Source organism: Somniosus microcephalus, chromosome 13 (genome assembly GCF_052327205.1).
Source record: "Somniosus microcephalus isolate GS21.2 chromosome 13, FLI_Smic_1.0, whole genome shotgun sequence".
In the NCBI taxonomy this organism is placed as follows: Eukaryota; Metazoa; Chordata; class Chondrichthyes; order Squaliformes; family Somniosidae; genus Somniosus; species Somniosus microcephalus.
Window position 1 is genome coordinate 35678494 of NC_140999.1, and position 27702 is coordinate 35706195.

At 44.1% G+C, this 27702-nt stretch overlaps 1 protein-coding gene across 7 annotated transcripts in view; it reads left to right on the plus strand.

The window, feature by feature from the left end:
* Nucleotides 1-23057, plus strand: part of acsbg2 (acyl-CoA synthetase bubblegum family member 2) — a 60931-nt gene extending 37874 nt beyond the window's left edge. For all 7 annotated transcript variants that reach the window (XM_086004744.1, XM_086004747.1, XM_086004745.1 and 4 more), the window contains 7 exons: nt 2792-2968; nt 9365-9546; nt 10811-11044; nt 12329-12546; nt 13537-13676; nt 16289-16535; nt 17992-23057. In XM_086004744.1, the coding sequence (XP_085860870.1) occupies nt 2792-2968; nt 9365-9546; nt 10811-11044; nt 12329-12546; nt 13537-13676; nt 16289-16535; nt 17992-18110 (1317 nt within the window). In that variant the 3' untranslated portion in view covers nt 18111-23057. The remainder of the gene's footprint in view (nt 1-2791; nt 2969-9364; nt 9547-10810; nt 11045-12328; nt 12547-13536; nt 13677-16288; nt 16536-17991) is intronic.
* Nucleotides 23058-27702: the final 4645 nt, after the last annotated feature.

Below are 27702 nucleotides of genomic sequence, written 5' to 3' on the forward strand. Positions count from 1 at the left end.
CCATTAGCAGTCCCTTTAAGGATCGTGGGTTAGGCCCCTAAGCATGCCACACATTCCATCCATTTTTATACCTTAAAATTGCAAATGTGGTCCGACAACTAGGCATAGGACTCTGATATGCATACTGAAGCAGCCCTCCGCTGGAAACAAACAGTGGGCTGCTCGCCCTGTTACAGGCCTACGCGAAAATTGCATCAGGAGGGCCTTGAGCATCAATGGCTTTGCCGAAGTTCTTCCTCACCCGGTGTAAAATGTGTGGCCAGCTGTTGAAAATCGCTTTCCTGCAGGTCTAACACCCCTCTGTTTATAAAGAAATTCTCCCAACTTCTCCCCTTTATCCTTTGTTAAATTTATGCCCTCTAGTTCTTCTTAGGCAGTCCCTCGGAACCGAGGATGACTTGCTTCCACATTAAAAATGAGTTCTCAGGTGACTGATGAGTCCAATGCGGGACCTACAGTCTCTGTCACAGGTGGGGCAGACAGTGGTTGAAGGGGCGGGTGGGTGGGGTGCTTGGGTTGACGTGCGCTCCTTGCGCTGCCTGCGCTTGGCTTCTGCTTGCTCCCGGCGAAGAGACGCGGTGTTCGGCACCTTCACGGATGCTTCTCCACTTTGTGCGGTCTTGGGCCAGGGATTCCCAGGTGTCGATGGGGATGTTACACTTTTTCAAGGAGGCTTTGAGGGTGTCCTTGAAGCATTTCCTCTGCCCACCGGGGGCTCTCTTGCCATGCCGGAGCTCTGAGTAGAGTGCTTGTTTTGGGAGTCTCGTATCGGGCATGCGGACAATGTGACCCGTCCATCGGAGCTGATTGAGCGTGGTCAAAGCTTCAATGCTGGGGATATTGGCCTGAGCAAGAACACTGACGTTGGTGCGCCTATCCTGCCAATGGATTTGCAGGATCTTATGGAGGCAGCATTGGTGGTACCTCTCCAGTTCTTTGAGGTGCCTGCTGTACATGGTCCATGTCTCTGAGGCAGACAGCAGGGCGGGTATCACTGCTGCTCTGTAGACCATGAGCTTAGTGCCGGGTTTGAGGTCCTGGTCTTCAAACACTCTCTTCCTCAGACAACCGAAGGCTGCACTGGCACACTGAAGGGTGTGTTGGACTTCATCGTCGACGTCTGCCCTTGTTGACAGTAGGCTCCCGAGGTATGGAAAGTGGTCCACGTTGTCCAAGGTCTTGTCGTGGATTTTGATAATCGGGGGGCAGTACTGTGTGGCGGGGGCAGGTTGATAGAGGACCTTTGTCTTACGGATGTTTAGTATAAGGCCCATGCTCTCGTACGCTTCGGTGAAGGTGTTGACGATGGTTTGGAGTTCGACCTTCGAGTGAGCGCAGATGCAAGCTAGTTACTGATTCACTGACCAGTGGAAATAGTTTTTCCCTATTTATTTTGTCAAAACCCTTCCTAATTGTCAGCAATTCTATCAGATCTGCTTTTAACCTTCTCTGCTCGAATGAAAAGAGCTCTAGTTTCTTATCCCTGGTATCATCATACTGAATTTCTTTTGTAATTGCTATACGACCTTTTTTTAAAAAAAAAAAAATCAAATCTAATGTTATGCTCACTGTTTCTTAGATGTTCCCGACTCTTGCATTGCCTACTTGCCCCATTTAATTTCATGGAACTAGATCCAGCACTGTCTCCTTTCTTTGGATAAAAACATACCGATCTAAGAAGCAGTCCCCGCCCCTCTTTGCCACTTAAATTGTTTTTACCGCAGTCTATCTTCGGATAATTAAAGTCACTCATTGGTATGGTCCTGTTGTTCTATCCTCAGTACTGTCATAGCCTAGCTGCTTAAGATGAAGTATGTTACAGGAAACTCTTTGGTATCCGGCACTGACGGGACCGGGATGGTGCCGGTTGATAAAAAATTCCGGATAACGGAGAGGTATATCTACCGAGGCTATTTTTAACAAACAAAAATAAAAAGATCAAGAAATGTGCAGTATAATTGGGTACTCACCTACAGAATGTTGTGTTAAATGGTGGCAGATGCTTGATTAAGTACAGTAATGCCAGTTGAGGGTAATCCATAACTCTTTAATTACTTAACGGTAAAACAAAACTTATAAACGACTGTATACTGTAGTTTTCGGAGTGAGAATTGTGCCGGTTATTAGAGAATTCAGGATTTAGGTGCCGGTTAAACGAGAGTTTCCTGTATATTCTTTGGTCAAAGAGTTATATTAAAATATGACCCATTAGAGCATTTAGCTTCTTGGCCAAGTACAAAAATAAAAAACATACCTTTTTCAATAATATTTTATACACAAAAATACAAAGCAAAAGTTGCTAACTTTGGACAAAGAGCAAAGAAATATTTTTTTCCTTCACATATTTGTAAGTGTACATTGTGTCAATATGCCCCAGAAGTCACCGTCTGTACACCCCATTCCCCAAGTACCCATCTGTACAGGCTCAAGTACAGTTACGTATCAGAAGAGCTGAAATCCGTATCGGAAGAACTGCCTTCAAGGTTGCAAGTTCAGCAGATCCTGCAAATTTGAAACTACAAATACTAAAGGAAAGCTCATAAAGCAGGATCAAAATCTTATTTAAAGTGCTGGTTATTTATTCCTTCCCACCACGGGGCTACCATCATTACCGGCACTGCAGCCGTTCAACAAGGAGGCCCACATCACCTCAGAACAGATGGGGATGGATGATAAATGAAACCATGCTAGCATCGCCGACATCTTGTGGGGGCAATAAACTGAAAGCTGTGTATTCTGTTTAGTACATTTCTGGTTATGAGACCATTAAAAAAGTGTTTTTGAACTACAGTTAACGTGGACAGCTTATGCAGCAGGAAATGTGGTGAAACTTCGACCAGCTACCGAGAGCCAGGAATCTATTATCAGTTACCTGCCACTTAGTCATATTGCTGCACAAATGATCGATATCTGGCTGTCGATAAAGTTTGGAGGAATCACTTATTTTGCACAACCTGATGCACTGAAGGTAAAAAAACAAAGCGCAACGTGAAATGTGTTTATTTTAATTCTGTTTTACAGTTCTACTGCTTTGTAGGCTGCACACCACTAAGAGGATAGGTTGGTATGTATTGGTTGATTTCTCCATGATTGAAAGCAATGCAGCTCTATGATCTTCTAACAGGAGGAAGAATGCAAATGGTTTTCTTTTTGGGGGATGGGATTTTCTGTAGACCTCTAGCGCCCATGTTGGGAACTAGTGCAGCTCCCTCACTTTAAACCGGCATGTCAACAACAACTTGCATTTATATAGCACCCTTATCATAGGAAAACATCCTAAGGTGCTTAGCAGGAGCATAATTAGACACACATTGACACCAAGCCAAAGAAGGGAATATTAGGAGGGGTGACTAAAAACTTGAGAGTTGGATTTTAAGGAGGGAAGAGAGGCAGAGAGGTTTAGGGAGGGAATGCCAGAGCTTGGGGCCTACACCACTGACGGCACGGCTGCCAATGGTGGGGCAAAGGAAGTGGGGGATGCATAAGAGGCCAGAGTTGGCAGAACGCAGAGTTCTTGGTGGGTTGTAGGGCTGGATGAGGTTCCAGAGATAAGGAATCCTTTTTTACCTGGAGTTCCCGATTGAAGCAGAAATCGCGTAAACATTTAAGAATTGGTTAGATAGGTGGTGCAAGGAATGGGTAATAATGGGATATAGGAACAGAGCGGATAAACGGGATTAGCACTACTGCTCATATATGGAGGATAAACACCCAACACGGACTGGTTGGGCCAAATGACCTGTTCCTGTGTTATCTTTATGAAATTCAAAGCATTTCCTTCAAATGCAAAGTTTCACTGTTCAAATTCAAATTACAGTATGTCAAACATGGTACAACATGTAAAAATCTACGGCTAAAAATTTTGGCCAGTAGAAACAGGTGTAAAGTGGGTGAGCAGGGTCCAAACTTTGGTGTGGTAATGAAGTTGCTGGGTCCCTGTTCGAATAACGCACTATTGGAAATCACAGACCTGGTTCTCTATTGCCATTCCTGGAGTCTGCTGGAGTCTCATTTATATGGCTTTTAGAAACTAGACAAATGAAGACCAAATTGTTCAATGTGCAGAATTTTGTAATGATTTGAAGCAAATCAGCTGAATGCTCAACACGCCATTGAAGCTAGGCATTAAAGACCTGTTCCATTCTGGCTTGGATGAAAGGGATTTCTTGAAGCTGGATTGATCCAAACTGTTGAATTGCAGTTGGCATCAAAGTTATTGGGACTGGATGCAGTGCTTCCCTCTTACTAGATTTGCTAGAAGAGAATGAAGACGACCAAAGCGAGGGACATTGGTGAGATTAATATGTCTGTACGCACTATTCCCCAATGACCCATCTCTACAGGCTCCGTTACATGGCAGTATCTGAGAAGAACTGCCTTCGCATGTGCAGGTTCAGCAGAGAGGCAGCAAAAGCATTGTGCTATCTGTTACAAACTGATCTGCAGACCAGCTCATCCATAGGAAACATAAGTGGCAGTTAAGGCCGCCACTGCCACCCTCATTTTTATGCCTCTGGTTCCTTCCAGGCCACAACAGGAGACAACTGCAATAAAAGTCCATTTTCAGTACATGGATGTATCAAACAGATCACTGCTGCATTGTTCAGCAAGGTCAACTCAATCTTTACTTTTTCTACTAAACCAAAACAGCAGCGTGTCTGCCTAATTTAATTGTGTTGCTGGACTCCCTAAAGTGCAGGGGTCAGTGATGGTAACAGTAGCCACGATTTCGCCTACCAAAGCAGGCTAAGTGCGGTTGAGGTAGGTGGCGGACGGCGACTCCGCTCCCACTGAAGAATGTTCTGCTGATTGGGATTGTTAAGCCCGCCCTGCAAAGTTCCTGGCCAATTAAAAGGAAGCGGGTCTGATGATGTCATTTGATGACGCGTCCTCAGCCGGTTTCCTTAAAGGGACCACGGCCACATTGATTTTGACAGTTGTGCTGTCAGTGTTCTACAGCATTGAGGTGCTGCAAACGCTTGACTAGCACTGCTGCACCCAGGCTCTCTCATGACTACCTCCATATGCTTATAGAGGGAGTCACCACATGCAGGGAGGTTCTCTTCCCTTCCAATGGGCGGAAGAGACCTCTGCAGGACACCAAAGCAGCCTGGTTGCACATTGCACAGGAGGGCACAAGCAGGGATGTCGTCAGGGAGGACCAGGCTGCAGTGGTGCAAACCTTTCAATGATCTCAGTAGATTACGAAAGGTTACTGCCAAGCCACACTCAAACTCACCCTGCTGTGCCACTCATCACATCCCCATCACTCTGCCTTCCCTACCCTACTCCTGCAAATCCTTACACCAGCTCACCTTGCACCTCCACCCATCCCTCTCTCTATCTACATCATCACATCCCCGTCTCACTAGCCACCCCTCACACTCGCTCATCCTTGACCAGTCATACCAACTAAGGGTAGGCACTTGGGTGTTTTCGCCAATGTTCATGTAAAGTTTCTGTTGATGTGTTGGCAAACATTGAAACCTTTTATTTTCAACACTTTGTGTTCTTGGACAGATTTGTGTGCTCCTTTGGAAGTGGCTTAGTGAATTGCAGTGAATGGTGAGACGTAACAGTACCCACTGCAATGGTGATGAGTGAAAGGAATGGCTTGGGCATTGTAGGGATACTTTATGGTGCTGGTATGGGGTGGTGCCAGTCTGGCGCATCATGTGATAGTCAGGGTATACAGCATCAAGTGAAGTAAATCTGGCCATGGCGAGGCCATCCCTGGCATCCCAGGCAGCAGTGTGGCCAGGTGCTGATGGCCCTGTGTCCTGTGCAGCATCGGGTGATTGCAGAGAAGGTTGATGTTGTCGGTGTGGGGGCTCATCGTGGTGGGTTTTGAGGACCAAGGTGAGAGTTTTTTTTCCCAAGGGCACCGATATTGCTGGAATAGATGGCAGCTGAAGTTGAGATGACAGAAGTGCTCTGTCAATGGTGAGAGAGATTGCTCCAAGGAGGTGACAGTGGATAGAGTTTACTCCAAACACTTACAAACTGCATAAAGCTGAAAAGTGTATTCCAAACCCTGAAGGCTCCAGCTTCTAACATTGGAAGGCGAACAGCTGTGAAATGGTAGCTTTTATACCACTTTTGCAGCTGTCAATTGATATCCAGAGGAATGGAGAGTCATTGAGAACCCGACAAACTTATCTGACGTGATCCCTGCGCGCCGGGAACCTTGTGGAAAAAGCTTGTAAAATGCTGCTTAAGTACCTTCTAACAAGCTTTTAAATATCTGAATTGGCTGATCCGCCGATTGGTGTCGGGTCTGTTCAGGGATGACAGACCCGACACTTGGGGCAACTGACACGGAGGCAGGTTGACAGCGGGATATCGGCCCGCTGTCGATCTTTTTGATTTTGACAGCGGACCCGCTTCCGAACCTGCCCTCTGAGCGCCGGCATAATTCCGGCCCATGTGTTTATCCAAGCCTCCAGACACACAGTGGGCCTCTAATTCCTGGTGGCTCACCGCTGCTGGAGTTGTGGGTGGGAATCTTTCAGCTCCCAGTCTGCCCCAGCACGAAACCTGTTCCAAATCCCAGGGATGTGGTCCTTTGCATAAAGGGAGCGGGTACCTGCACCATTTATTGTGCTTCTTCGGCACCCATCCTGTGTGGGGAGAGAGGAATTCTGATGGAGGGAGTGGTGTTGGCCCATTTCAGCTGAAAACTGGTTATTTTCTGGAAAAAAAGAGCAATTTCACAGTTGCCGCTTTCAGATGTGATCAATTGTTATTAGAGAACCGGCATCATAGGCCCCACTTCCACCAAGGGGATATCCTGGCAGTGCAGGTATGCCTAATGACTTGGAATTTTTTTTATGTTAAAGATGCTATACAAATGAAAATTGTTTTTGTCTCATGCAGACATGGTTTGCATTGGGACAAAGGACCTGGTGCAGTTGGAATTCTGGCAGGTAATGTCGATCAGGAAGTCCTCCTTCCTTTTCTAGTGGTGCAAGGGGGCACAAGAAGCACATTTCCCCTCGCCCCATCAGAATTTTGTAATGTTACATAAAAGGAGCAGAGCCCCAATGAAACTGGGTCCCACCACAAATCCTGGTCCCCTCCCAGCTTGTGTTACTGCAATGCTGTCCCAGGCCCAGGAATTTCAAGACCAGTGCCTTTCCCCACATAACCTGAAAGGGTATCCACTCCATCAGTGTGCAGCTGGTTATTGATGACTAATACTAGGTTGTGCAGGTCAATGCTTGCTTCTACGGCAACAGTCACAATTCTAATGTAATCATTTGAAGGCAACGGCACACTGCAAGGATGGCTCCTCGGGGACCAAACCCACCCTAACACAGTTAACGACTCCTTGGTGCCAGCTGCAAGCACAAGCTAAGCACAGATACAACACTGCCCATGCAGCGGACAGGGTCATCATAGACCAGAATAAAGGGATCTTGAAGTAGGGTTTCAGATGTTAAGAGGCAGTCTGATGGAGGTGTTCAAAATTATAGCAGTTTTGATAAGTGGAAATAATTTTTCTCTACCTTGTCGCTGTCATCGACAGTGCTGTCAGGTGACACGCACTCACCAATAAACTGCTCAGTGATGTTCACTTTGGGTTCCACCAGGACCACTCTGCTTCAGACCTCATTACAGCCTTGGTCCTAACATGGACAAGAGATGAATTCCAGAGGTGAGGTGAGAGTGACTGTCCTTGACCGAGTGTGGCATCAAGGAGCCCTATCAAAATAGTAGTCAATGGGAATCGGGGGGGAAATACTCCACGGGCTGGAGGCATATCCAGTACAAAGGAATATGGTTGTGGTTGTTGGAGGCCAATCACCTTTGCCCCAGGATATTGCAGCAGTGTCCAAGGCCCAACCATCTTCAGCTGCTTCATCAATGACCTTCCCTCCATCATGTGGTCAAAAGTGGGGATGATCGCTGATTGCCCAGTGTTCAGTTCCATTCGTGATTCCTCAGATAATTAAGCCGTTCATGCCCACATGCAGCAAGATCTGGACAACATCCAGGCTTGGGCTGATAAGTGGCAAGCAACATTTGTGCCACACAAATGCCAGGCAATGACTATCTCCAACAAGAGAGTCTAACCACCTCCCACAAATTCAGTGGCATTACCATCAACATCCTGGGGGTCACCATTGACCAGACACTTAACTGGAGCAGCCACATAAATACTGTAGCTACAAGAGCAGATCAGAGACTAGGTTTTCTGCGGTCAGTGACTCACCTCCTGACTCCCCAACGTCTTTCCATTATCTACATGGCACAAGTCAGGAGTGTGATGAAATACTCTCCACTTGCCTGGATGAGTGCAGCTCCAACAACACTCAAGAAGCTCGACACCATCTAGACAAAGCAGCCTGCTTGATCTGCACCCCATCCACCACTTTAAACGTTAATTCCCTCAACGTGACTGCAGTGTGTACCATCTACAAGATGCACTGCAGCAACTCGCCAAGACTTCTTTGACCGCACCTCCCAAACTTGCGACCTCTGCTACCTAGAAGGATAAGGGCAGCAGGCACATGGGGGGAACACCACCACCTCCAAATTCCCCTCCAAGTCACACACCATCCTGACTTGGATATATATCGCTGTTCCTTCATCGTCGCTGGGTCAAAATCCTGCAACTCCCTCCCTAACAGCACTGTGGGAGTACCTTCACCGCACGGACTGCAGCGGTTCAAGAAGGCGGCTCACCACCACCTTCTCAAGGGCAACTAGGGATGGGCAATAAATCCCGGCATTGCCAGCGACGCCCACATCCTGTGAATGAATTTAAAACAAAATTAAGCAGTAACTGGAGAGTTTCTGGATCATCACCAAAAGAACTAAGGGCGAGGTTAGGAAAATGGACTCTTTTGTTTGTTAGTGAACTGTTGGGGCATGAAGTGGCCTGCCAGTAACCGCGGTGGAAGCAGAAGAATCTGTATAATAGCTTTTAAAATGGAAGTGAATACATTTTTGAAAAATAGAAGGATGTGAGGAAAAGGCAGGGGAATGGGATAAAATAGAGACCTGTTTCAAAGACCAAACGCAGGAAAGATGGGTCAAGTGGACCACCTTCTGTGCTGTAAAATCTTAAGATTTTATAAATCTAATTATGGAGTGCAAAATACTGAGGGGATCAGGATCAGCTTACTATGTACCCTATTTAATGTTACTGTATAGCACGTGTGTGTCCTGCTTTTTTAAATTAAGCAGCCATTAAAATGTACTACTGTAATAGGGATTCTGAGATTCAGAGGCCCTTTATAACTAACTTCTTGATAGATTGTATGTTTCTTGGTATGAATATTTCACAGTACGCCTTACTGTGAGTCATCTGGGGTGCACAATAAATTTACTTTTGGGTTCTAATTATGATTTACCTCAGGGCTCTTTGGTGAACACAATGAAAGAGGTGCGTCCTACCGCATTTCTGGGTGTGCCTCGTGTCTGGGAGAAGATGCAAGAGAAAATGAAGACTGTAGGCGCAAAATCTTCAACTGTAAGGAGAAAAGTGGCTTCCTGGGCAAAAGATGTTGGTTTAAAAACCAATCTGAATCGCATGAATGGGTACGTGGAGAAGTAGGGTATTCTAGTCTAATATTGTGACTTCTAGTTAACTCTGTAATCCAGCTCCGTTCCACCCATCTGTTTCACTTTTTTATCATAACTTCACAAGTGAGGCTGCCTAGATAAGTTTTATGCAATGAATTTAGTTGTTTTTGTTTCTTCAGCAAATACTGCAATTTACAAAAAAAATTACTTTGATTCCATTCATTTGTATAATTAAGCTACATGATGTATTGAAATTAGATATTACGATTTAGTTTGTATCTTTTCTGCAATGGAGCGTGTCTATTTTGATAGCTGCAAAGGGATTAACCAAGAGTAGGCCTTGCAGTTTTCCAGTGGGAGGGAAGAAATTTAATGAGTGCGTTGCCCCAGACTGCTTCCGCACCTCATAACATCTGATAATAGAACAGCGTACCATTTACAAATATTTTCCAGCCCAGAAATGTTTTTAATCGAAGTATCGAGTTCTTCAGGCATTTTACAAGGGTCTACCTAGTGAGCGAATGTTAACTATCCATCATTAGCTGTCCTCAGTGAGCTGTGCAAGTACCTGTACTCTTGCTCTGTAGGACCAAGCATGTAGTCCCTGTGCAGTCACTTGCCGGCAAATAAGATCACCTCGCACGATAATTTGAGGTCAGCTCATTTCAATATTTAAACGTTGCTCCAAGTATATTGCTCCTGACCCACTGGGGTGGGATGCCCTGCGCCACAGCATGGCACCGCCAAAGGAAATATGTGGGGAGAAAAAAGGAGCGTCGAGTGAAGTCCGGCCCAAAGGTAAGCTGGGTGGCTCTAGTAGCCAGTCATGGCCACCCAGGAAGCAACTTTTAAAAAACTTCTGTGGTCCTCCCTTGTGGTGCCCAATTGTAATGAGTGCTGAGCGACTGCAGCACTGGTCAGGGACTGCAGTTGCATTATGGAGCTGTGGCCTCACTTAAATAAATTCCAGGCTCATAACCAGCCTTGGTCACAGTTTGCAGGCAAGGCTTGCAGCATGCTTTGCGCTGGCTGGCCACATTGGGGCACGTGAGGTGAAGACTACAGTCTGATAATATGGGGAGCCAGTATCTAATGCACATCACTGAACATCATATTATTGGCCCCTGAGGTCTCCCAACAATTCATTAAACATCGTTCCTCCTCCTTCCGCCAAAAAAAGCAGACCACGTGAAATGATAAACCGCCCAATGTGTTTATAATAACAGAGCTTTTAATTTTTAAAAAAACTTGAAATAAATATTAGTGCTCTTTTTTTCAGGAATCCGGCCATCTCATTTAACTTCCGGTTGGCCAACAAGTTGGTGTTTAAAAAGGTTCGGAATGCATTAGGATTGAATCGTTGCACAAAATGTTACACTGGAGCAGCTCCAATAACCAAAGACACGCTGGAGTTTTTCCTTAGTCTCAACATCCCTGTATACGAGTTGTATGGAATGAGTGAAAGCTCGGGACCGCACACCATTTCTGTACCTGATTCCTTCAGAATTTCAAGGTAGTATCACTTCCTTCAATTCTGTACTCGAGTCACCACATTAAGCAATATCCATGTTTAGCGGCCATTTTCTTCTGCTCCAAATGCCGTAGATTTTAGTAGGAGGTAATCCCATTAAAAGTGTTTGCTCTGCACACCCCTGACGACATGGTAGATAAATGAACTCTGCATCATACCACTGATCCATACGAACTAGAAACATACTGGGTTAATTCCTTGGTCTGAGCTGAGGTGGCCGATTCAGCCAGGGTGGTGCCTTCAAGCTGAGAAAGAAATGTAATCCGTGTTCTCGCTTCTCATTGTTATTGTGTGAAGTATGTGTGGCTAGCCCCCGACGTAGCCCAAACTTTGACATGAAGAATGATCTAGTGGCTGTGATACTGGAACTGTGAAAAAGTGAGTCAGTCTTCAGAAGTGGCGGCAACAAAGCTGGAGATGAAAAGTGGCCAAACTTCCTGTTTTTTTTAAAAACCCAAACTCCAAAAAACATTACATTTGGGAAAGGGGCTGACATTCCATTTCAGGTCGCTGGGGGTTCTTGCTGCTCCATAATGCAAGCCTCATTAAGGCATTGTTGAAGGCGGGTCATTGCTGCCCCAGGAATTCTGATTGGCTCCATTGGTGGAAGGCCAGCACTGTGTTGGAGCATAACACACACCTGCAGGGGTGCAGTAACCAGAAATCGTTGTTAAACTGGAAGTTTAGATTTTTTTTTTAACCACCTTCACATTGCAATCATCCTTGTTCCTTTGCATTGAATTTTATTTGTTCTCTTTTGTTTGGTGTTAACATTATTACTGGACCCTGCCATTCAAAACACTTTCTGGCATTGGTTGTCCTCCTCCTTACCCCCTGAACATTAGCGGTATCCTATCTCTTCTCAGCACAATACGGAGCAGAAAATGCTCAATTTCAAACTTTGCTGCTAACGGGAGGTGCAGGTGCTGCTTTAAGAAGCCTCTACATCATCACTCCTGTACAGGAAGTCCCGATATCTGCGCTCCTGGTGCATGTTGCAAATTATGCAGAGAACACACCAGCTGCATTTAAATGAGGAGACTGCAAAAAACCCAGAGAAGTCTGCTCTGTGCAGTGTGTGATGGCCCTGTGGGGTGCAGTATGTTCAGTGTCTGACCCTGAGCTGCCCCAGGGAGGGACAGTTTGTGATGTCCCTGTGGCGGCAGATAAAATGCACCCGCACCACTGGTTCACCCATAGCAGAGTTTCAGCCCTAGGTTTGTGTATGCTTTTACTTTACATTGTTGATGGATTTATTTCTTCTAGCTGTGGGAAGGTGATGCCAGGCTGCAAAACAAAAATCTTCAATCCTGACGTGGATGGTTGTGGCGAGATCTGTTTTTGGGGCAGGCATCTCTTCATGGGATACCTGAACATGGGGGATAAGACCGAAGAAGCAATTGATGAGGATGGTTGGTTACACTCTGGAGACCTGGGAAAACACGATGAGAACGGATTCCTTTATATCACAGGAAGAATTAAAGGTAACTACTTTCATATCTGGCTACATCTTATTTTAAAAAATCTTGTGTCTGTATGCAGTTTCTATCTGCATAAGCTTACTTCCAGTTATGTTTTTGTCACACCTTTGTGTCCTCCTTTTCCTATGCCCACATTTATAATGGAGGCTGCTTCTGTAAACTCGTCACTCTAATTGCAAAATATGGCTACTGTGTGGCACTGTGTTATCTCTTTGCAACAAATCACTCAAAATGCTTTTGGAAATGTTTTCATTCACCAGTTTTTCTGAGGAACTGAAATTTCCAATGTTTAAAATAAAGATTTCAACAAAATGAATTTACATATTTCACAATAACATGATTCGCTTAGGCACTGAATTGTCTGAATTCATCCCTGCAACCTCTTGTGTAGGACTAGATCTTCTGCCCCTTGACTATAAATGGGTGGAATCTAGCCCAATAGTTGTTTGTGGGGTGAGAAGGTTATAGGTCACTTAGTAGTCTGCTTCAAAATGAATTGAAGCAATGGTGCAGGTCCTGGGACTTTATACCTGCTGACTATCTGCAATGTCATGATATTTTCCTGAACAGGATTGTACAGGACCATTCTCATCCTATCCATCAGTTGACCTCGTACAACAGCTAACCTCTAGTAATGCTAAGGGAGATTTTTCTGGATCTGCAACCAGGCGATCCAGCAGCACTTAATTTAAATGAAAGAAAAATCAGGTGGCTTCGTTTACAGATGTGCACTAGTTTCTGATGTTTGTGAACTGCTTGGGCAACCCAGTGCACCCGGGCACAGACTCTGGGAAAACCTCCCTTGCTAATGCCGGGGGGATTAACCGGAGATTCCTAACTAGCTACAGTACTTTAGTAATGCTACATGACAACAGTGACTACATGTCAAAAAAGCATGTCCTGGGGTCATGAAAAGCGCTATATAAATGCAAGTCCTACTTCATCGTCGAATTCATGTTTCATTGTTAATTAGCTGTGTTTTCTGTGATACAGAGCTGATTATTACTGCTGGTGGGGAAAACATACCACCTGTTCCCATCGAAGATGCTCTAAAGGAACGTGTACCAATCATCAGTAATGCCATGCTGATAGGAGACAAACGCAAATTCCTATCTATGTTATTAACACTGAAGGTATTTGATTTTTTGATTCATAGTGGCTGTATAGATATGTTTTAAGTTATTTAACACAAGGTATCCCAATGTGATGGAGGGCAGCATGCAGGGGTTAAAAAAATTACACTATGTTTATGTTTAATTTTTTTTTTTAAACTCATGTCTCTGTTTCAATTCCCCCAGCCTACCATCCAGTTTAAATTTGAAATCCCCTAACCTTACCTGGCAGTTCATTCTAACTATTAATCTCCCTTTGAATAAATGCAGTTTTTGTAGGATCTGATTTATATTAACTTTTCACTCATTTAAATTATGCCCCTTTTTCATTACATTGCATTAAAACTGTGGGCCGCTGCATGCCCACCACCCGATCTCCCCTCCCCAGACTCCCTGTTGCTCCAGTGCTGGCGTCGTCGCTGGCCAATCTTCACCTTCTGTGCGACCTTGTGGAGCCGGTCGCGTCCTGGTGGAGCCGGTCGCGTCCTGATGATGCAAGATGGACCACGCAAAATTGGTCCTCTTGCATCACCAGTTTCAGCGTGGCAGTTCTTGTCTGCCACTAGGCACAAATCAATTTGCTGTCCCTCCATACATTGTTCCAATTTGTCTTCTTGTACATATAAAGCTACCCATCATCTCCTCTGATCATTCTTGGTTTTTCCTGAACAACCTGTATCTCGGCATATTCTCCCATTTTTGGGGTATGTTTTCACACCTCCTTTGTTCTCTGTGCTTCCAATTCCAACATTTTAATTTCTAATATTTCTTATATTGAGGTAAAGGCACTAAATTGTGTTCCTTACTTTTTTTTAGCTTTTAAGTTTATTTACTATGCCTGAATTTATTTTCTGCTGTATCTTATCTTCCCCAACTACCATCCCCTATCTTTAAAATAAAGTCTTAATCTAGTCCTCTATTATTAGCTAATCACCTTATTCCTACCCTGTTTAGATGCAGCCCATCTTTCTTGTACCAATCAGCATTATATTTCATATTCACTGCTTCACAATTAGTATAAAATATTGAAGGTAAGTTTACAGGTAAATGCAATGAATGATGTGTATTTATCCCTACATCAGTTGCCAGCTATTATTTCTTCATTGGTTTTAAATGTAACGACAACTATCTGTGCATATCTGTTTCATTGCAACATTGTGGAGCAGAGCTGGGAGAAACAGCAATAACATGAGTAGATTGCAATACATTTTTAACTCTAGTAATTCAACACCAGTGCTGGCCCATTCCAACCTTATCACCTTGAGAAAATCATGGAAAGGACAAATTTCCTTTCAGACATTTTAATATATTAATGTCAAAGGCCAGGTACTATGTAATCCTCCTGCTTTTTTGCCTAATCAAAGTTTGGACATTTCCTTGGAGCTGTAAGATTGATTGAATGCTAAATCTGTAAAATATGCAAGGAATATGGGATCTGAAATCCCAATAGCTAAACAAAAGGGATCAGATTAATCTCTTCACCCCTTTTTCTATGTGTACAAATGAGAGAAGTGGGTTGGACTTTACCATTCACACTTAAAGTTCATAACATGCCTAAATTAGCTTGTTTTCAGACTGTCTTGCATAATCCTGCTCAAATTATATTAACAGTTACACAAGCCAAAGCAAAACAGGGACACAGTACAACACAGAATGACGTTATTGAAAATGAAGTTGAAACACAAGAGATGCTTTAACTGACACTACTTTGTTTAACACCTCTCTGACAACACTCCTCTCCAGCAGTTGCCAGTGTCCAGGAGCCTCCGAGGCTCGCAGTTGTTTATGCCCCCCAGATCCCAGAACAAGACCTGACTAGGTGGGCCTGTGCAAGGATTGTTCCCAGGCCATGCTATTGGACGAGGACAGGAAATTTGCATGCTCCTGCCCTCTTGCAGGCGCAGTGCACTTTAGGTATTATGTGCATTGTCAGGCCCTTAGCTGGGGCCCCAGGGAGCAAAATCTACTCTGCAGCCTAATGGAGCTTTTCTAGCTCTGTATTTTCCTGTGTTCCTCATTCTTTTCCTCAGATTCATCAAGTTTTCGTCACCTTGTATTTCCAAAGTTCTCAGTAACACAATTTTGTTAAATGGCTCATGGAGTGTAGCCTCCATTTCTACGATACAAAAGCACCAGTCATAAAACATGTATTTCCCATTCCACATCTGTTTCATGAGCAGCCCTTCAAAGGGACAAATTGGCACTCTGGAGCAACTGTCATCAAACATTACTGTTTAGACTTTAGGTCTGTCGCAGAATCCAGAATGTCTGCAAAAGGACCGTCTTCTTTATTTTCCGAACTACTTGACCAGTGGTGTGTGACGGATACCTGGAAGATTGTCCACCTTGTAAGATTATCTTCATTCTTCCAAGTGTGAAGGCATCCTCGACACACTGCTGAAACTCTTCAAGTCTTCCTGAAAAGTGTCCACCTTTAAAATGATTTGTTTTACTTTTAATTAATTTCAATAATAATCATGATGTTTTCTTCCCTCTGCGGCAATAATATATTGTAATATGGAACAATTTCAATGAGATTAAGTTGCAATTTTAATGCTATCAAAGCAGCTTATTTTCTATATGTTTGCATATTACAGCTTGCTGAATAACTTGTGTGCTTTTTCTCGTTCCAGTGCAATGTAAACGCTGATACTGGTGAGCCACAGGACGACCTAACCGAAGAAGCAATTCAGTTCTGCCAAAAGATAGGTAGCAGAGCCACAAAGGTGTCAGAAATCTTTGCCAGCAAAGATACGGCCGTGTTTGGTGCCATACAGGAAGGCATCAACCGTGTGAATGAAAAGGCTCCATCTAATGCACAACACATTCAGAAATGGTCTCTTTTAGAAAAGGATTTCTCCATTCCAGGAGGAGAACTGGGTAAGGGATAGAATCATAGAATAGTTACAGCATAGAAGGAGGTTATTCAACCCGTCGAGCCCGTGCCGGCTCTCTGCAAGAGCACTTCAGCTAGTCCCACTCCCCCGCCCTTTCCCCATATCCTTGCAAATTTTTTTCCATCAGGTACTTATCCAATTCTCTTTTTTGAAAGCCACGATTGAATCTGCCTCCATCACCCTTTCAGGCAGTGCATTCCAGATCCTAACCACTTGCTGCGTAAAAAAAGTTTTTCCTCATGTCGCCTTTGGTTCTTCTGCCAATCACCTTAAATCTGTGTCCTCTGGTTCTCGACCCTTCCGCCAATGGGAATAGTTTCTCTCTCTACTCTGTCTAGACCCCTCATGATTTTGAATACCTCTATCAAATCCCCTCTCAACCTTGTCTGCTCTAAGGAGAACAACCCCAGCTTCTCCAGTGTTTCCAAGTCCCTCATCCCTGGAACCATTCTTGTAAATCTTTTCTGTACCCTCTCTAAGGCCTTCAAATCCTTCCTAAAGTGCGGTGCCCAGAATTGGACACAATACTCCAGTTGAGGCTGAACCAGTGTTTTAGAAAGGTTCATCATAACTTCCTTGCTTTTGTACTCTGTGCCTCTATTTATGAAGCCCAGGATCCCAGAGGCTTTTTTAACCACTTTCCCAACCTGCCCTGTCACCTTCAACTATTTGTGCACATTTACCCCCAGGCCTCTCTGTTCCTGCACCCCTTTAGGATTGTACCCTTTAGTTATATTGCCTCTCCTCGTTCTTCCTACCAAAATGTATCACTTTGCACTTTTCTGCGTTTAAATTTCATCTGCCACGTGTCTGCCCATTCCACCAGCCTGTCTTAAGTCCTCTTGAAGTCTATCACTATCCTCCTCACTGTTCACTATAGTTTTGTGTCATCTACAAATTTTGAAATTGTGCCCTGTACACCCAAGTCCAAGTCATTAATAATCTATAATTTAGATATAAATGCAAGTAGTGGTGTCATATTATCATCTCCAAGCTGGTCAAGTCAAAATACAAAGTGAAGCAGCAAATGCTGGAAATACTCAGCAGGTCAGGCAGCGTCCGTGGAGAGAGAAACACACCTGACCTGCTGCGTATTTCCAGCACTTTCTGTTTTTATTTCAGATTTCCAGCATCCGCCGTATTTTGCTTTTGTATTAGTGTATTGATGTGTTTGACTACGGAACAGTAGCATTTGCTTTTCCTCCACTTGTGATTTCATGCACAGTAAGTTTCCTGTCCTCCAGATGGGAAGTGGTAAGCAGAAGCAAGTTGCTGCTTTTGAAAAATGAGAGAAAGGAGGATTGTTTGCCAGGAGCAAGGCTGTTGAAAACCATTAAAAATGAGGCTAAAAAGCATATTTTTAAAAAAAGAAAGAAACCCTTATGGTATTTGCTACTTTTTGATAATCTCGCTTATTTATTGTCCTTTGTTACTCATAGGTCCAACAATGAAACTGAAACGACCTGTTGTATTGAAGATGTACAGTGACCAAATCGATGACTTCTACAAGGATGCAATAACCCCGACCACTCCAGATAATCCACTTACAGCAAAATAGACTCGACAGTTACTACAGCAGTGTAACACCAGCTGGATTTGTACACTGTTTATATTTTTAATTTTGCATTTTTAACTTCATGTTTTACATTTATTTGTAAAGTTCAATTTATTTGGGGGCGGTGGGGGAAATGCCAAAATCATTCATATTTCACAGATGTTACCACAATGAAGAAACTAATTGTATTGCGTCTGTACTTTTCAGGGATTGGGGTTGTTAAATTATCTGGGAACCAGTACTTTGTGCTGTAACAGCTTGGTGCAGGCATTGTGTCGGCATTGCAAACATGCTAGCTTGAAAAAGTTCTCTTACCATATTTAAATGTATGTGTACAGGTGAGGAAACTTACTTTTGCCATATGACTTCTTTACTGTGGGAATATGTCAAACTTTGTCTTAAACGCTAGTAAATATGAAGGGTGGGCAGCAAACATTCTGTCTATAGCAATGTCTGTCTCTTGGATACAGAGCAAAATGTCGTTTACAAAATCCATGATGAATGGCAGATATTCTGTTATACACAATTACAGTCTCCAAAGAAGTGTGATTATTATTTTACATTTTGAGCAACCACTTGTCTAAAGAATATTATTCTAGTATTTGCATTTTTTAGTTTGTGTACAGCCCAAAAATTTATTTAAACTTGTCAAACTATTTCTTTTGTTTTTGTGGCTATTTATTGTTCTTCAAGTAAAATTGTCATGAAATGTATTTTTGTGTTTTAAATATACATTTTGTAGAAACTCTGTACAGCCCCATTTGGACAAGCCAAATAGGAAAAACGACAAAATGTGTTTCATTTTTATACATGAAAAGCCATAATATAATATGGCAGTGCTTTAAAGTTTGTAGAAGCATAGCTGTAGAAAATTGTCCTGGACGGTGGCACTAAACGGGTGTTATTGGATCGACCGCCCGTTATACACAGCGCCCGATATTCAGTTCTATTGACTGCAGTGAATATCAGGCGGTTGATCCAATAACTCCTGTTTTGCACCACCACCTGAGACGAATTTCTAGGCCATAGACTTTCACAGCACAGGAGTATTTGGCCAATCGTGTATATGCTGGCTCTCTGAAAGAGCCATCTACTGTATTTAGATTAATTCCCCTGCCCTTTCCCCTATCCTGTTTTCTTTTTCAAATATTCATCCACTTCCCTTCTAAAACCTATTATGGATTCTGCTTTCACTACTGTACTGGTAGGGCATTCTGTGTCCTAACAACCCTCTACATAATTAAAAAAAAAATCTCCTAATCTCTCCCTTTGTCTTTTTAATGCCGAGCTTAAATTTATACCCTCTCATCACCCAATGGAGACACAATTTCCCTACTTGCCTTATCAAAACCCCCATCTAATCTTGTAACACCTCTTATCAGATTCCTTTAACCTTTTCTGTTAATCAGAGAATCATAGAAAGTTACAGCACGGAAGGAGGCCATTTCGGCCCATCGTGTCCGCGCCGGCCAACGAGCTATCCAGCCTAATCCCACTTCCCAGCTCTTGGTCCGTAGCCCTGCAGGTTAGAGCATCCCAAGTGCACATCCAAGTACTTTTTAAATGTGGTTAGGGTTCCTGCCTCTACCACCCTTTCAGGCAGTGAGTTCCAGACCTTCTAGTCAGAAGAGCCACAGTATCTCTCTAGGTTCTGCTCACCCCTAAAACATTTCACTTTATTAACTCCTTGGAAATAGGGTGCCCAGAACAGGACACAATGTCCGAACTGTTGTGTAACCAATGATTTGCATAGCTTTAGCATCACCTCTGGTTTTGGAACTCTGATCCTATTTTATGAAACCCTAGAGCCTAGGGTTTTTAACAGCTTTATCAACTTGTTCTACTTTTAAAGATTTGTGTAGCTTAATCTCTATTCTTCCATTTAGTGTGTCTGCCTTCTCTTTATTCTTCCTCCTGAATAGTGTAACTTCAATTTCGCCACATTAAATTTCATCTGACATCTGCCCAATCCAGTAATGTATCCATGTCCTGAAGCTGCATACAATCATTTTTATTGTTAAACTCATTCCCTAGTTTTATGTTGTCAACAAATTTTGTACCCTGTATACCTGAGTCTAGAATACTGATATATTAAGAGCAATGGTCCTCAGAGCCTTGGATACCCCATTGCTCACACCCCTCCACTCTGAGGGGGGGAAAAAAACATCCATTAACCACCACTAGTTTGTTTTCTTGTCCTTCTAGCCAGGTTCCAAGCCATGCTGCCACGTTCCCTCTAATACCTTGTGCCTTAATTTTTTTTAGCAGCAAGCCTCCTAAGCAGCAACTTGTCAAATGCTTTTGGAAAATCATACGTAAATGCCCTGTATTTCCTTCATCAATTACTCCATTATTTTCTAAAAGAACTCTATTCAATTTGCCAGATATACCTGCCTTTTACAAGCATTGCCTTTGATTAACCCAAGTCTTTTTAAGTGGGTATTAACTTGGATCTCTCGAAGCTTTACCCACTACTGATGTTTGTCTGACTTGTTACCTGCTTTATCCCTTTCTCCTTGATCGGAGGTGTTGCCTAGTAATCCTCCAGTCCTGTCTTCATATCCAAGGATGTTTGAACGATTGTGGTCAGAGCCTCTGCTGCGCATACAGGAGTGTTTAGCTCCAGTCTTGTGCTAGCCAAAACCATGTCTGTGTTAATGCTATATCGTACTCCCATAGCCGTTTTGCCACTGGTTCTTTAATTTTATTCTTTGTGTATATCTGAAACCTGCCTCGGTCTCCTGGGTAATCTTGCTCTTTATAATCCCTCTTCCTTCTAATCTGCGACTTTCCTGTTTTATTTAATCTTTCCCAGCCCCTTCTCTCTTGTTTCCTCTCGCCTCCCTTGGTTTTTCCCTCTGTCTGTCTATTTTAATCCCTGTCCCATGCGTAGCATTGTTAGTCTCCAAGGGAAGACATTGGTACCAGTCCTGCTCAGATGAAGCTTGTCCATTCTGTGGAGGCTGCTGCTGTTCCAGAACTGGTCCCAATAACCCAGGAATCTGAACCTGTCCCTCCTGCACCATATCTAGTCACGTTTTGCTTCCCTTATCTTACTAACTATAGCATCCAGGTATAATCATGAGATTACTCTCCTTAAGATCCAGCTCTATAATCTCTGTCCTAATTCTTGAAATGAACTTTGCAGGACCTCAGTTCTATCCCTTTGGTTCTAACATGAATCACGACTTCGAGTTGTAATTACCTCTCAAAATTATTTTGCACCCTGGAAGGCAACACAACATCTAGAATTCTTGATTATAGTTACAGCAATGCCTGTCCATTCCCCTGATTGCAATTGAATCTCCTGTTACTGGTGTTTCTGCACTTCACGCTCTCTGCCCCCCCCCCCCCCCCCCCCTTCCCGTTGGCAATTACTTCCTCCAAGGTGCTGTGGTATTACTTGTGGTTGCCATCCTCTTGAGTTGTCACAGATATTCCCTACTGAATATATAGTTGTCAATTCAAAAACTTCATGGGATCCCTGAACTGCTCCTGTCTCCTTTACCCTAATGGATGATCACCCATTCCCCTTCCTCACTATCTTACACTGCCTGCATGGTGACCACTTACTAGAATGTGCATTTCAGGAACCCTTCAACCTTCCATCTGTGACGCTGAGCACAGCTGCTGCTGAAGTTCAGCAGTGTGGAGCTTGAGTGCATGTGTGGTTATCCCCACACTTGAAGCATCCAGGACAGCTAGCCGCAAACAAGGTGCCAAAAATCATGGGCCTCAGGTGTTCTCCCACACTAAGCTGTTTTCTCCTAAAAAATAAAAAAAAATTAATAAAATCAAACATAACAATCCAGCAAATAAAGCTTTGGACCAAATGCACATCAAGGTTGAACCCCTTCTGAGGCCGAGCTCTACATTGGTCTCTGTTCCTAGGGTGTGAATTTGATTTTTGGTAACACAGAATTCTTTACCATTAGTGCCTATTGAGGCGAGGCCTATAAAATCATTTCAAATGGAATTGAATCGATATTTGAAAAGGAATATAAAAGGCTGTAGGGAAAATGAGATTAGAGTAGATAACTTCAGTTGAACAGCCAACACCGACATAGGTGCACTGGACTGCAAAGGCCTCCTCCTGTATCGTAATTTCTGATACCATGAGTGAAAAGTGCCTAAAAACTTAATGCCGGGACTCAAATTTTCCAACACCTTTATTATTGCACATGTTTATTTGCAACACTACGAGCTCTTAAAATTATGACATGCACTAGTTTTGAATTTCTCAGAACTGATCATTTTTGAGCGTGAAGGGGAGATACTAACCAGAGAAAAAGTAACCCATTGAGTCACCTTTAACTTCTTTTGTTGCTAGAAATAATGTATTGGCAGTAACTTGATTATGCTACAAAAACATACTGTAAAAATGTAAAGTTCTATGAATGATTTACACAGTGGTTTAATAACTTGTTCTCGATAAAATTATGTTTTTCTTACTAAGTTGTGCAATGCACAATTTGCATCTTATTTTATTTTCCCTAATGGTGGGGAAGTAATATGAAGGTAATTCGTTTGCATTATTCATGTGTTTAGCTATTATTAATGTACTGCATCTAATGTATGGGCACAACCCCACTGCGGTTTAGGAAATGGCACCATACAAGCTGAAGTTTGACAACTTTGCCCAACAAGCACTTATTTTACATTATTGTTTGAAGGATAATTTCAGTTTTCTGCATTAGCAAATCACATTAATATTTTTGCAACAAGTCACTTAATGTGAAAGAAAATGATTAGAGGTATAATTATTGCTACTTTCATTGCGTGATTACACCCAGACTATATTCCATGTAAATATGGGTATTTGGTAAATTATTACATTCTATTGCTGCAGCAGACTGTAAATTTTGCATGAACATGTACTATACAACGTTGAACATTTGTGTGTTTCATGACATCGTGATGGAATGTGTTGCAAATAAAGTTGTGAAATCAGTGGCCTTCCAGGAGGATGATGTCGATGGTGGGTGGAAGGGCCCTTCTCGTGGATTTAAAAAAAAATAATTTTTGTGTTCCTGTGTTGTGTTTTCATGATGGGGGTTTCATTTGCCAGTGGAAAAATAAAACACCCATTCGCATGGTAGCATAAATTATCACTTTTAAAGGCAAGCCAAAAATGGCCTTGACCAGATAAATTCAAAGCACAAAGGGAGGAAGACTACAGATACAAAAAGTAATAGCAAAGGTGGAGAAGAAAGCCCTTCAAACTCCTCTTCACTCAAAACATGGTATGGTGTGCATGACTTTTGTGATATAAATTACCTCCTCATATTTTGGTAAGGCTGCCCTGATTTATAACTATCAGTTGACAAGCTTTTTCCTTGTGTTATAAATTTTATAAAATATTTTTTTTAATGTTTCTGATTGAATCATAAACTACAAGGAAAAACAGTATAAACAGGCTGATAGTCACCTCAGCACATATAACAAGGCATGATCTAAATGTTTCAATATAATTCCAGCTATGCCTGTTCAACGGGAAAATGAAAAGTGGTGCTTTGATCCAGCTCTGATTGGGCCTTGTAGCATACCCGACCCCAACAGGAGGATTAGGCCTGCAACTAATATGCAGGAGAAAAGCTCATCACCCCAGCAGAGGATGCTGAACCTTCAGCCCAGAGCTCTAAAGGTCTTTGCTAAATTTGATGGTGACGTCCCACCCTCACTGCCAATCTCTACATACAGGTTGAGCGTCCCGAATCCGGCAACCTCGGGACTGAGGCCGAGCCAGTTTTTGTGTTTTTCTGGACTTTGGAACGTGTTTCTGATGTCCGAAGTCCAGAAACGCCTGAGCCCAGGTTGCGATATTTCCAGACTTTGGACATCAGAAACACATTCCGAGTCCGGAATGCCTGGGTCTATTTCCTGTTTTTGGTAAGCCTCCCTCAGGGTGTCCGGATTCCAGACGACCCTGCCACCAATCGTCCTGCATTCCAGAACTCCGGATTTTGGAGGCTCAACCTGTATTTGCAAACCACATTCACTCAGTACACCAGGCCTGGAAATTCCTGGGCTCCCGTTGTGTCAGCCTAAGTGTGACAACATCGGCGGTGACCACCCTGGCTGTAACCAATCCACCCTTCTAAGGCAGAGTCACCAAGAGCCCCAAATGACTATTTGTTCTCACTGGAGCCACTCCCGACTAGATAGGTACCTTACTCTCATGAAGGTTTGGGGGTCTCAAAAAATGCCACACTAACACCAGCTGTCAGCGGGTGTGAGATGCGCTGAAACCATTCAGGGGCATAAAGGGAGGAATTTCCCAGGGAAGCCCAGGCACTCACTCCCAGAGCATGAGGGAAGAGGGGTTGGTGGAGACAGAAAATTCTCTCTCCGACCATAATTTAAAGGCATGATCCAAAGGAGTGGAATTCCATCAGGATCTGGCCCATATTCCACGCCTCTCCCCAGGTGTAAACGTGACTTACACCCTCTCCAGCCCCAGGAAATTTTGGAGCCAGTGAGTCTTCTCATCAATAACAATGCTGACAAATAATTTGCATGAACACCGTGGAGCTTTAACCTCTGACAATGCAATCCCATTGCCAATGGCTATTCCAACCACCTTGGTTAAAGTACTCACTAGAATTTTTAGGACAATCTCACAATGAAAGATGGTCCTCCTTTCTGAGTCGCAACAGTGAATAGTTCTAGCCCCAGTTTTCAAAAAATACCACCTACTCTGGCAGTTCAAAGGGTGAAGTACAATTTTTTTTAACAGGATGTTAAGTATGGTGAGGCAGCAGCTCTTGAAGGGATGTTGCTTGTAATTAAAGGGAAAAATGTGGTGTTGGTAGAGAAACAAATGATTGGTTCACAGTGCCGCTGCTGCCGCTACTTTTAATGCAGGAGGTGAATCAAAGGAGGGTGGGTCTTATTTGGGGCTTGACAATGACCCTCCAGTAAATGTGCAGGCGCTCCTCCGGGTCCACAAGATGCAACAGAAAAATTACATTTTTTAAACTTACCCTGGCCTCTTCTGGCCACTCCGTGACACCCTCCATGGCTCGGCTTTCAGGGTAGGCCCCGTGCGGCCCTCCCAAATCTATTAAGTATAAACTGCATTGCAGTGCAAATGGCGTTATTCGGGCTAAAACCTTCTAAAGTAGGCCCCTGCCTGCTGGTGGTGGGCGGCCGACTCGTGCCTGTTCTCAGGTAAGACATTAGGGAAATATAGGAACAGGAGTCGGCTATTAAGCCCCTCGAGCCTGTTCCACCATTCAATTAGATCATGGCTGATCTGTATCTTACACTCCATCTACTCACCTTGGTTCTGTAACTTTTAAGACCCTTGCCTAACAAAAATCTATCAATCTTAGTTTTGAAATTTTCAATTGACCTAGCCTCTACATCTCTTTGAGGGAGAGAGCTCCAGATTTCTACTACCCTTTGGGCGAAGAATGCCTTCTGTCATCACACTTGAACAGTCTGGCTCTAATTTTAAGATTATGCCCCTTGGTCGGGACTCCTGAGAGGCAATAGTTTCTATTTACCCTGTCAACACCATTAATCATCTTAAACACCTTGGGCTGGATATTGTCATTGGGGGGGCGGGTCAGTTGGTCGGCGGGTCCCGCCCCCGCCTCCGATGTGAGGCGGGATAATTGAGGGATTTTGCCCTAATTGGGCACTTGATTCCCAGCGTGTGGGAACCCCTGGCCCAATGAGTCTTTTGGTCCTGAAACTCGCCTCTGATGACGCCATTTATGCAGCTGCATTTAAGGCCTGCAAGCAGCCTTGGTTCACTTTCTGCCTTACAACTTTTTTTGGAGAGACTTCTGAGGGATTTGTGGTGCACAGATGTCAAGCTCAAGGCCCAAGTGCGCACCCCGCTTTGATGAGGACTCCCTCCAAGCTCTGGTGGAGGGAGCCAGAGCTCAGAAGGAAGTGCTGTTTCCTTCCTCTGGGAGGAAAAAACCTCCCCAACAGAACAAAGCTGTGTGGCAGCAAGTGGCACAGGAGGTCAGTGCCATATCAATGTGCAGAACCTGGCTGCAGTGCAGAAAGAGGTTTAATGACCTTCTCCACACAGGAAAAGTGAGTATGACATTACCATGACCCTCAATCTGCTCCCCATCGCCTCTCATCACCAGCACTCTTCATTGTCAATCTTCTCCTCCACATCCCACTTCACCCTTACATCCCTGCACCCTTAACCAGTTCCTCTCTCTTTATGTGCACATTCACTTAATTATTCGACTATGCAGCCCTCGCACTCCCTATCACTGTTATGCTATGACAACAACTTACAGCACACAGGGAGGGCCCTTGGTCTTGGGACCTCACTCCATCTTTGTGTCCTTCTAAGCATCTATGCTATGGATTCTCTACACTCACTCCTTCATTCTCACTCAAACTCCACTTGTGTCCCTCATTGCAGGAAAATAGAGCCCACAATAAGAGGGAAAGGGCGAAGACAGGAGGAGGGCCACCCTCAATAGCCCAGCTCACCAACGCAGAGGAGGCGGCCCTTGAGATCGTGGGAGCCAAGGAGGATGCACAAGTGGGGGACGGACAGACAGGTGCATCAGGGCAAGCTGGTGACAGAATAGTATTTAATCTCTCTCATTGACATTGCATGAGTGACTGATATTGATTCTGATGCTCTAACAGATTGACTTATAATCATCTGCACAATTCCATGTGCATGCAATGTTTATCTCACATGTCTAACTCTTTCCGTTACTCCCCCACAGGACCATCGACAGCCCCCCTCCCCACTGGCCATGAGGAACAGCCTGAGCCACAAGACTCCTCAGAGGAAGCTGCAACCTCTGAGGGCGCAGCATCACCAGAATTAAGCGCACCCAGCACCAGCGTAGACACTCACACCTCTGTGGGACCTTCGGGACATAGAGTAGTGTTGTCACCTGGTGTATCACAGCTCACAAGTGAGCATCAGCAGATGGTGGAGACAGGGACAGCAGTGGAGAGTCCTCGTCGGAGGGCGCAGGGCGCTCCCAGCTCGGCTCAGCTGCATGTCGACCCTGTGCCTCCAGGTCCATCCAGAAGGACAGCGGTGCTGGAACTCCAGGAACAGGTGCAAGAGTCTCTGGCAGGTTTTGTCTCCAGGGTCACTGCGAGTGTGGAGCGGATGGAGGAGTCCATCGCTAACATGAGCAGAGCCTTTGTGGAGGCATTGGCGCATGAACGCATCACCACGGAAAGGATGGAAACCTCCATGGAAAGGATGGCTACCGTAGAGGAGAGGATGGCTACGGCCATGGAGGAGCTAAGTCGCCAGGGTCTTGAAAACATGGTCATTGTTCAGAATAGACTGACATCTCTAGAGGAGCGATGGTCAGCTATTGAGCAGAGAAACCAGAGCTTCATGGAAGTCCTCTGGAGTAGGACTGCCAGTGCAGAAACGGGTCCTCATGGCCCCCCTGAAGAGCAGCAAGGTGCTGTCAAGCCACTTGCTAGCTCTGAAGTGGGGCTGACCCATGAGAGGGATGTTGGTGGCAGACAACAAGGAAGTGGGGGCTCCTCTCCAAGTGCTCACACTCCCATGTCACTGCAGAGCCCTCGGTCAGAGCCCCACCAGAGTCCTCACCCAACTGAGATCGATGTCTTAGCCCCT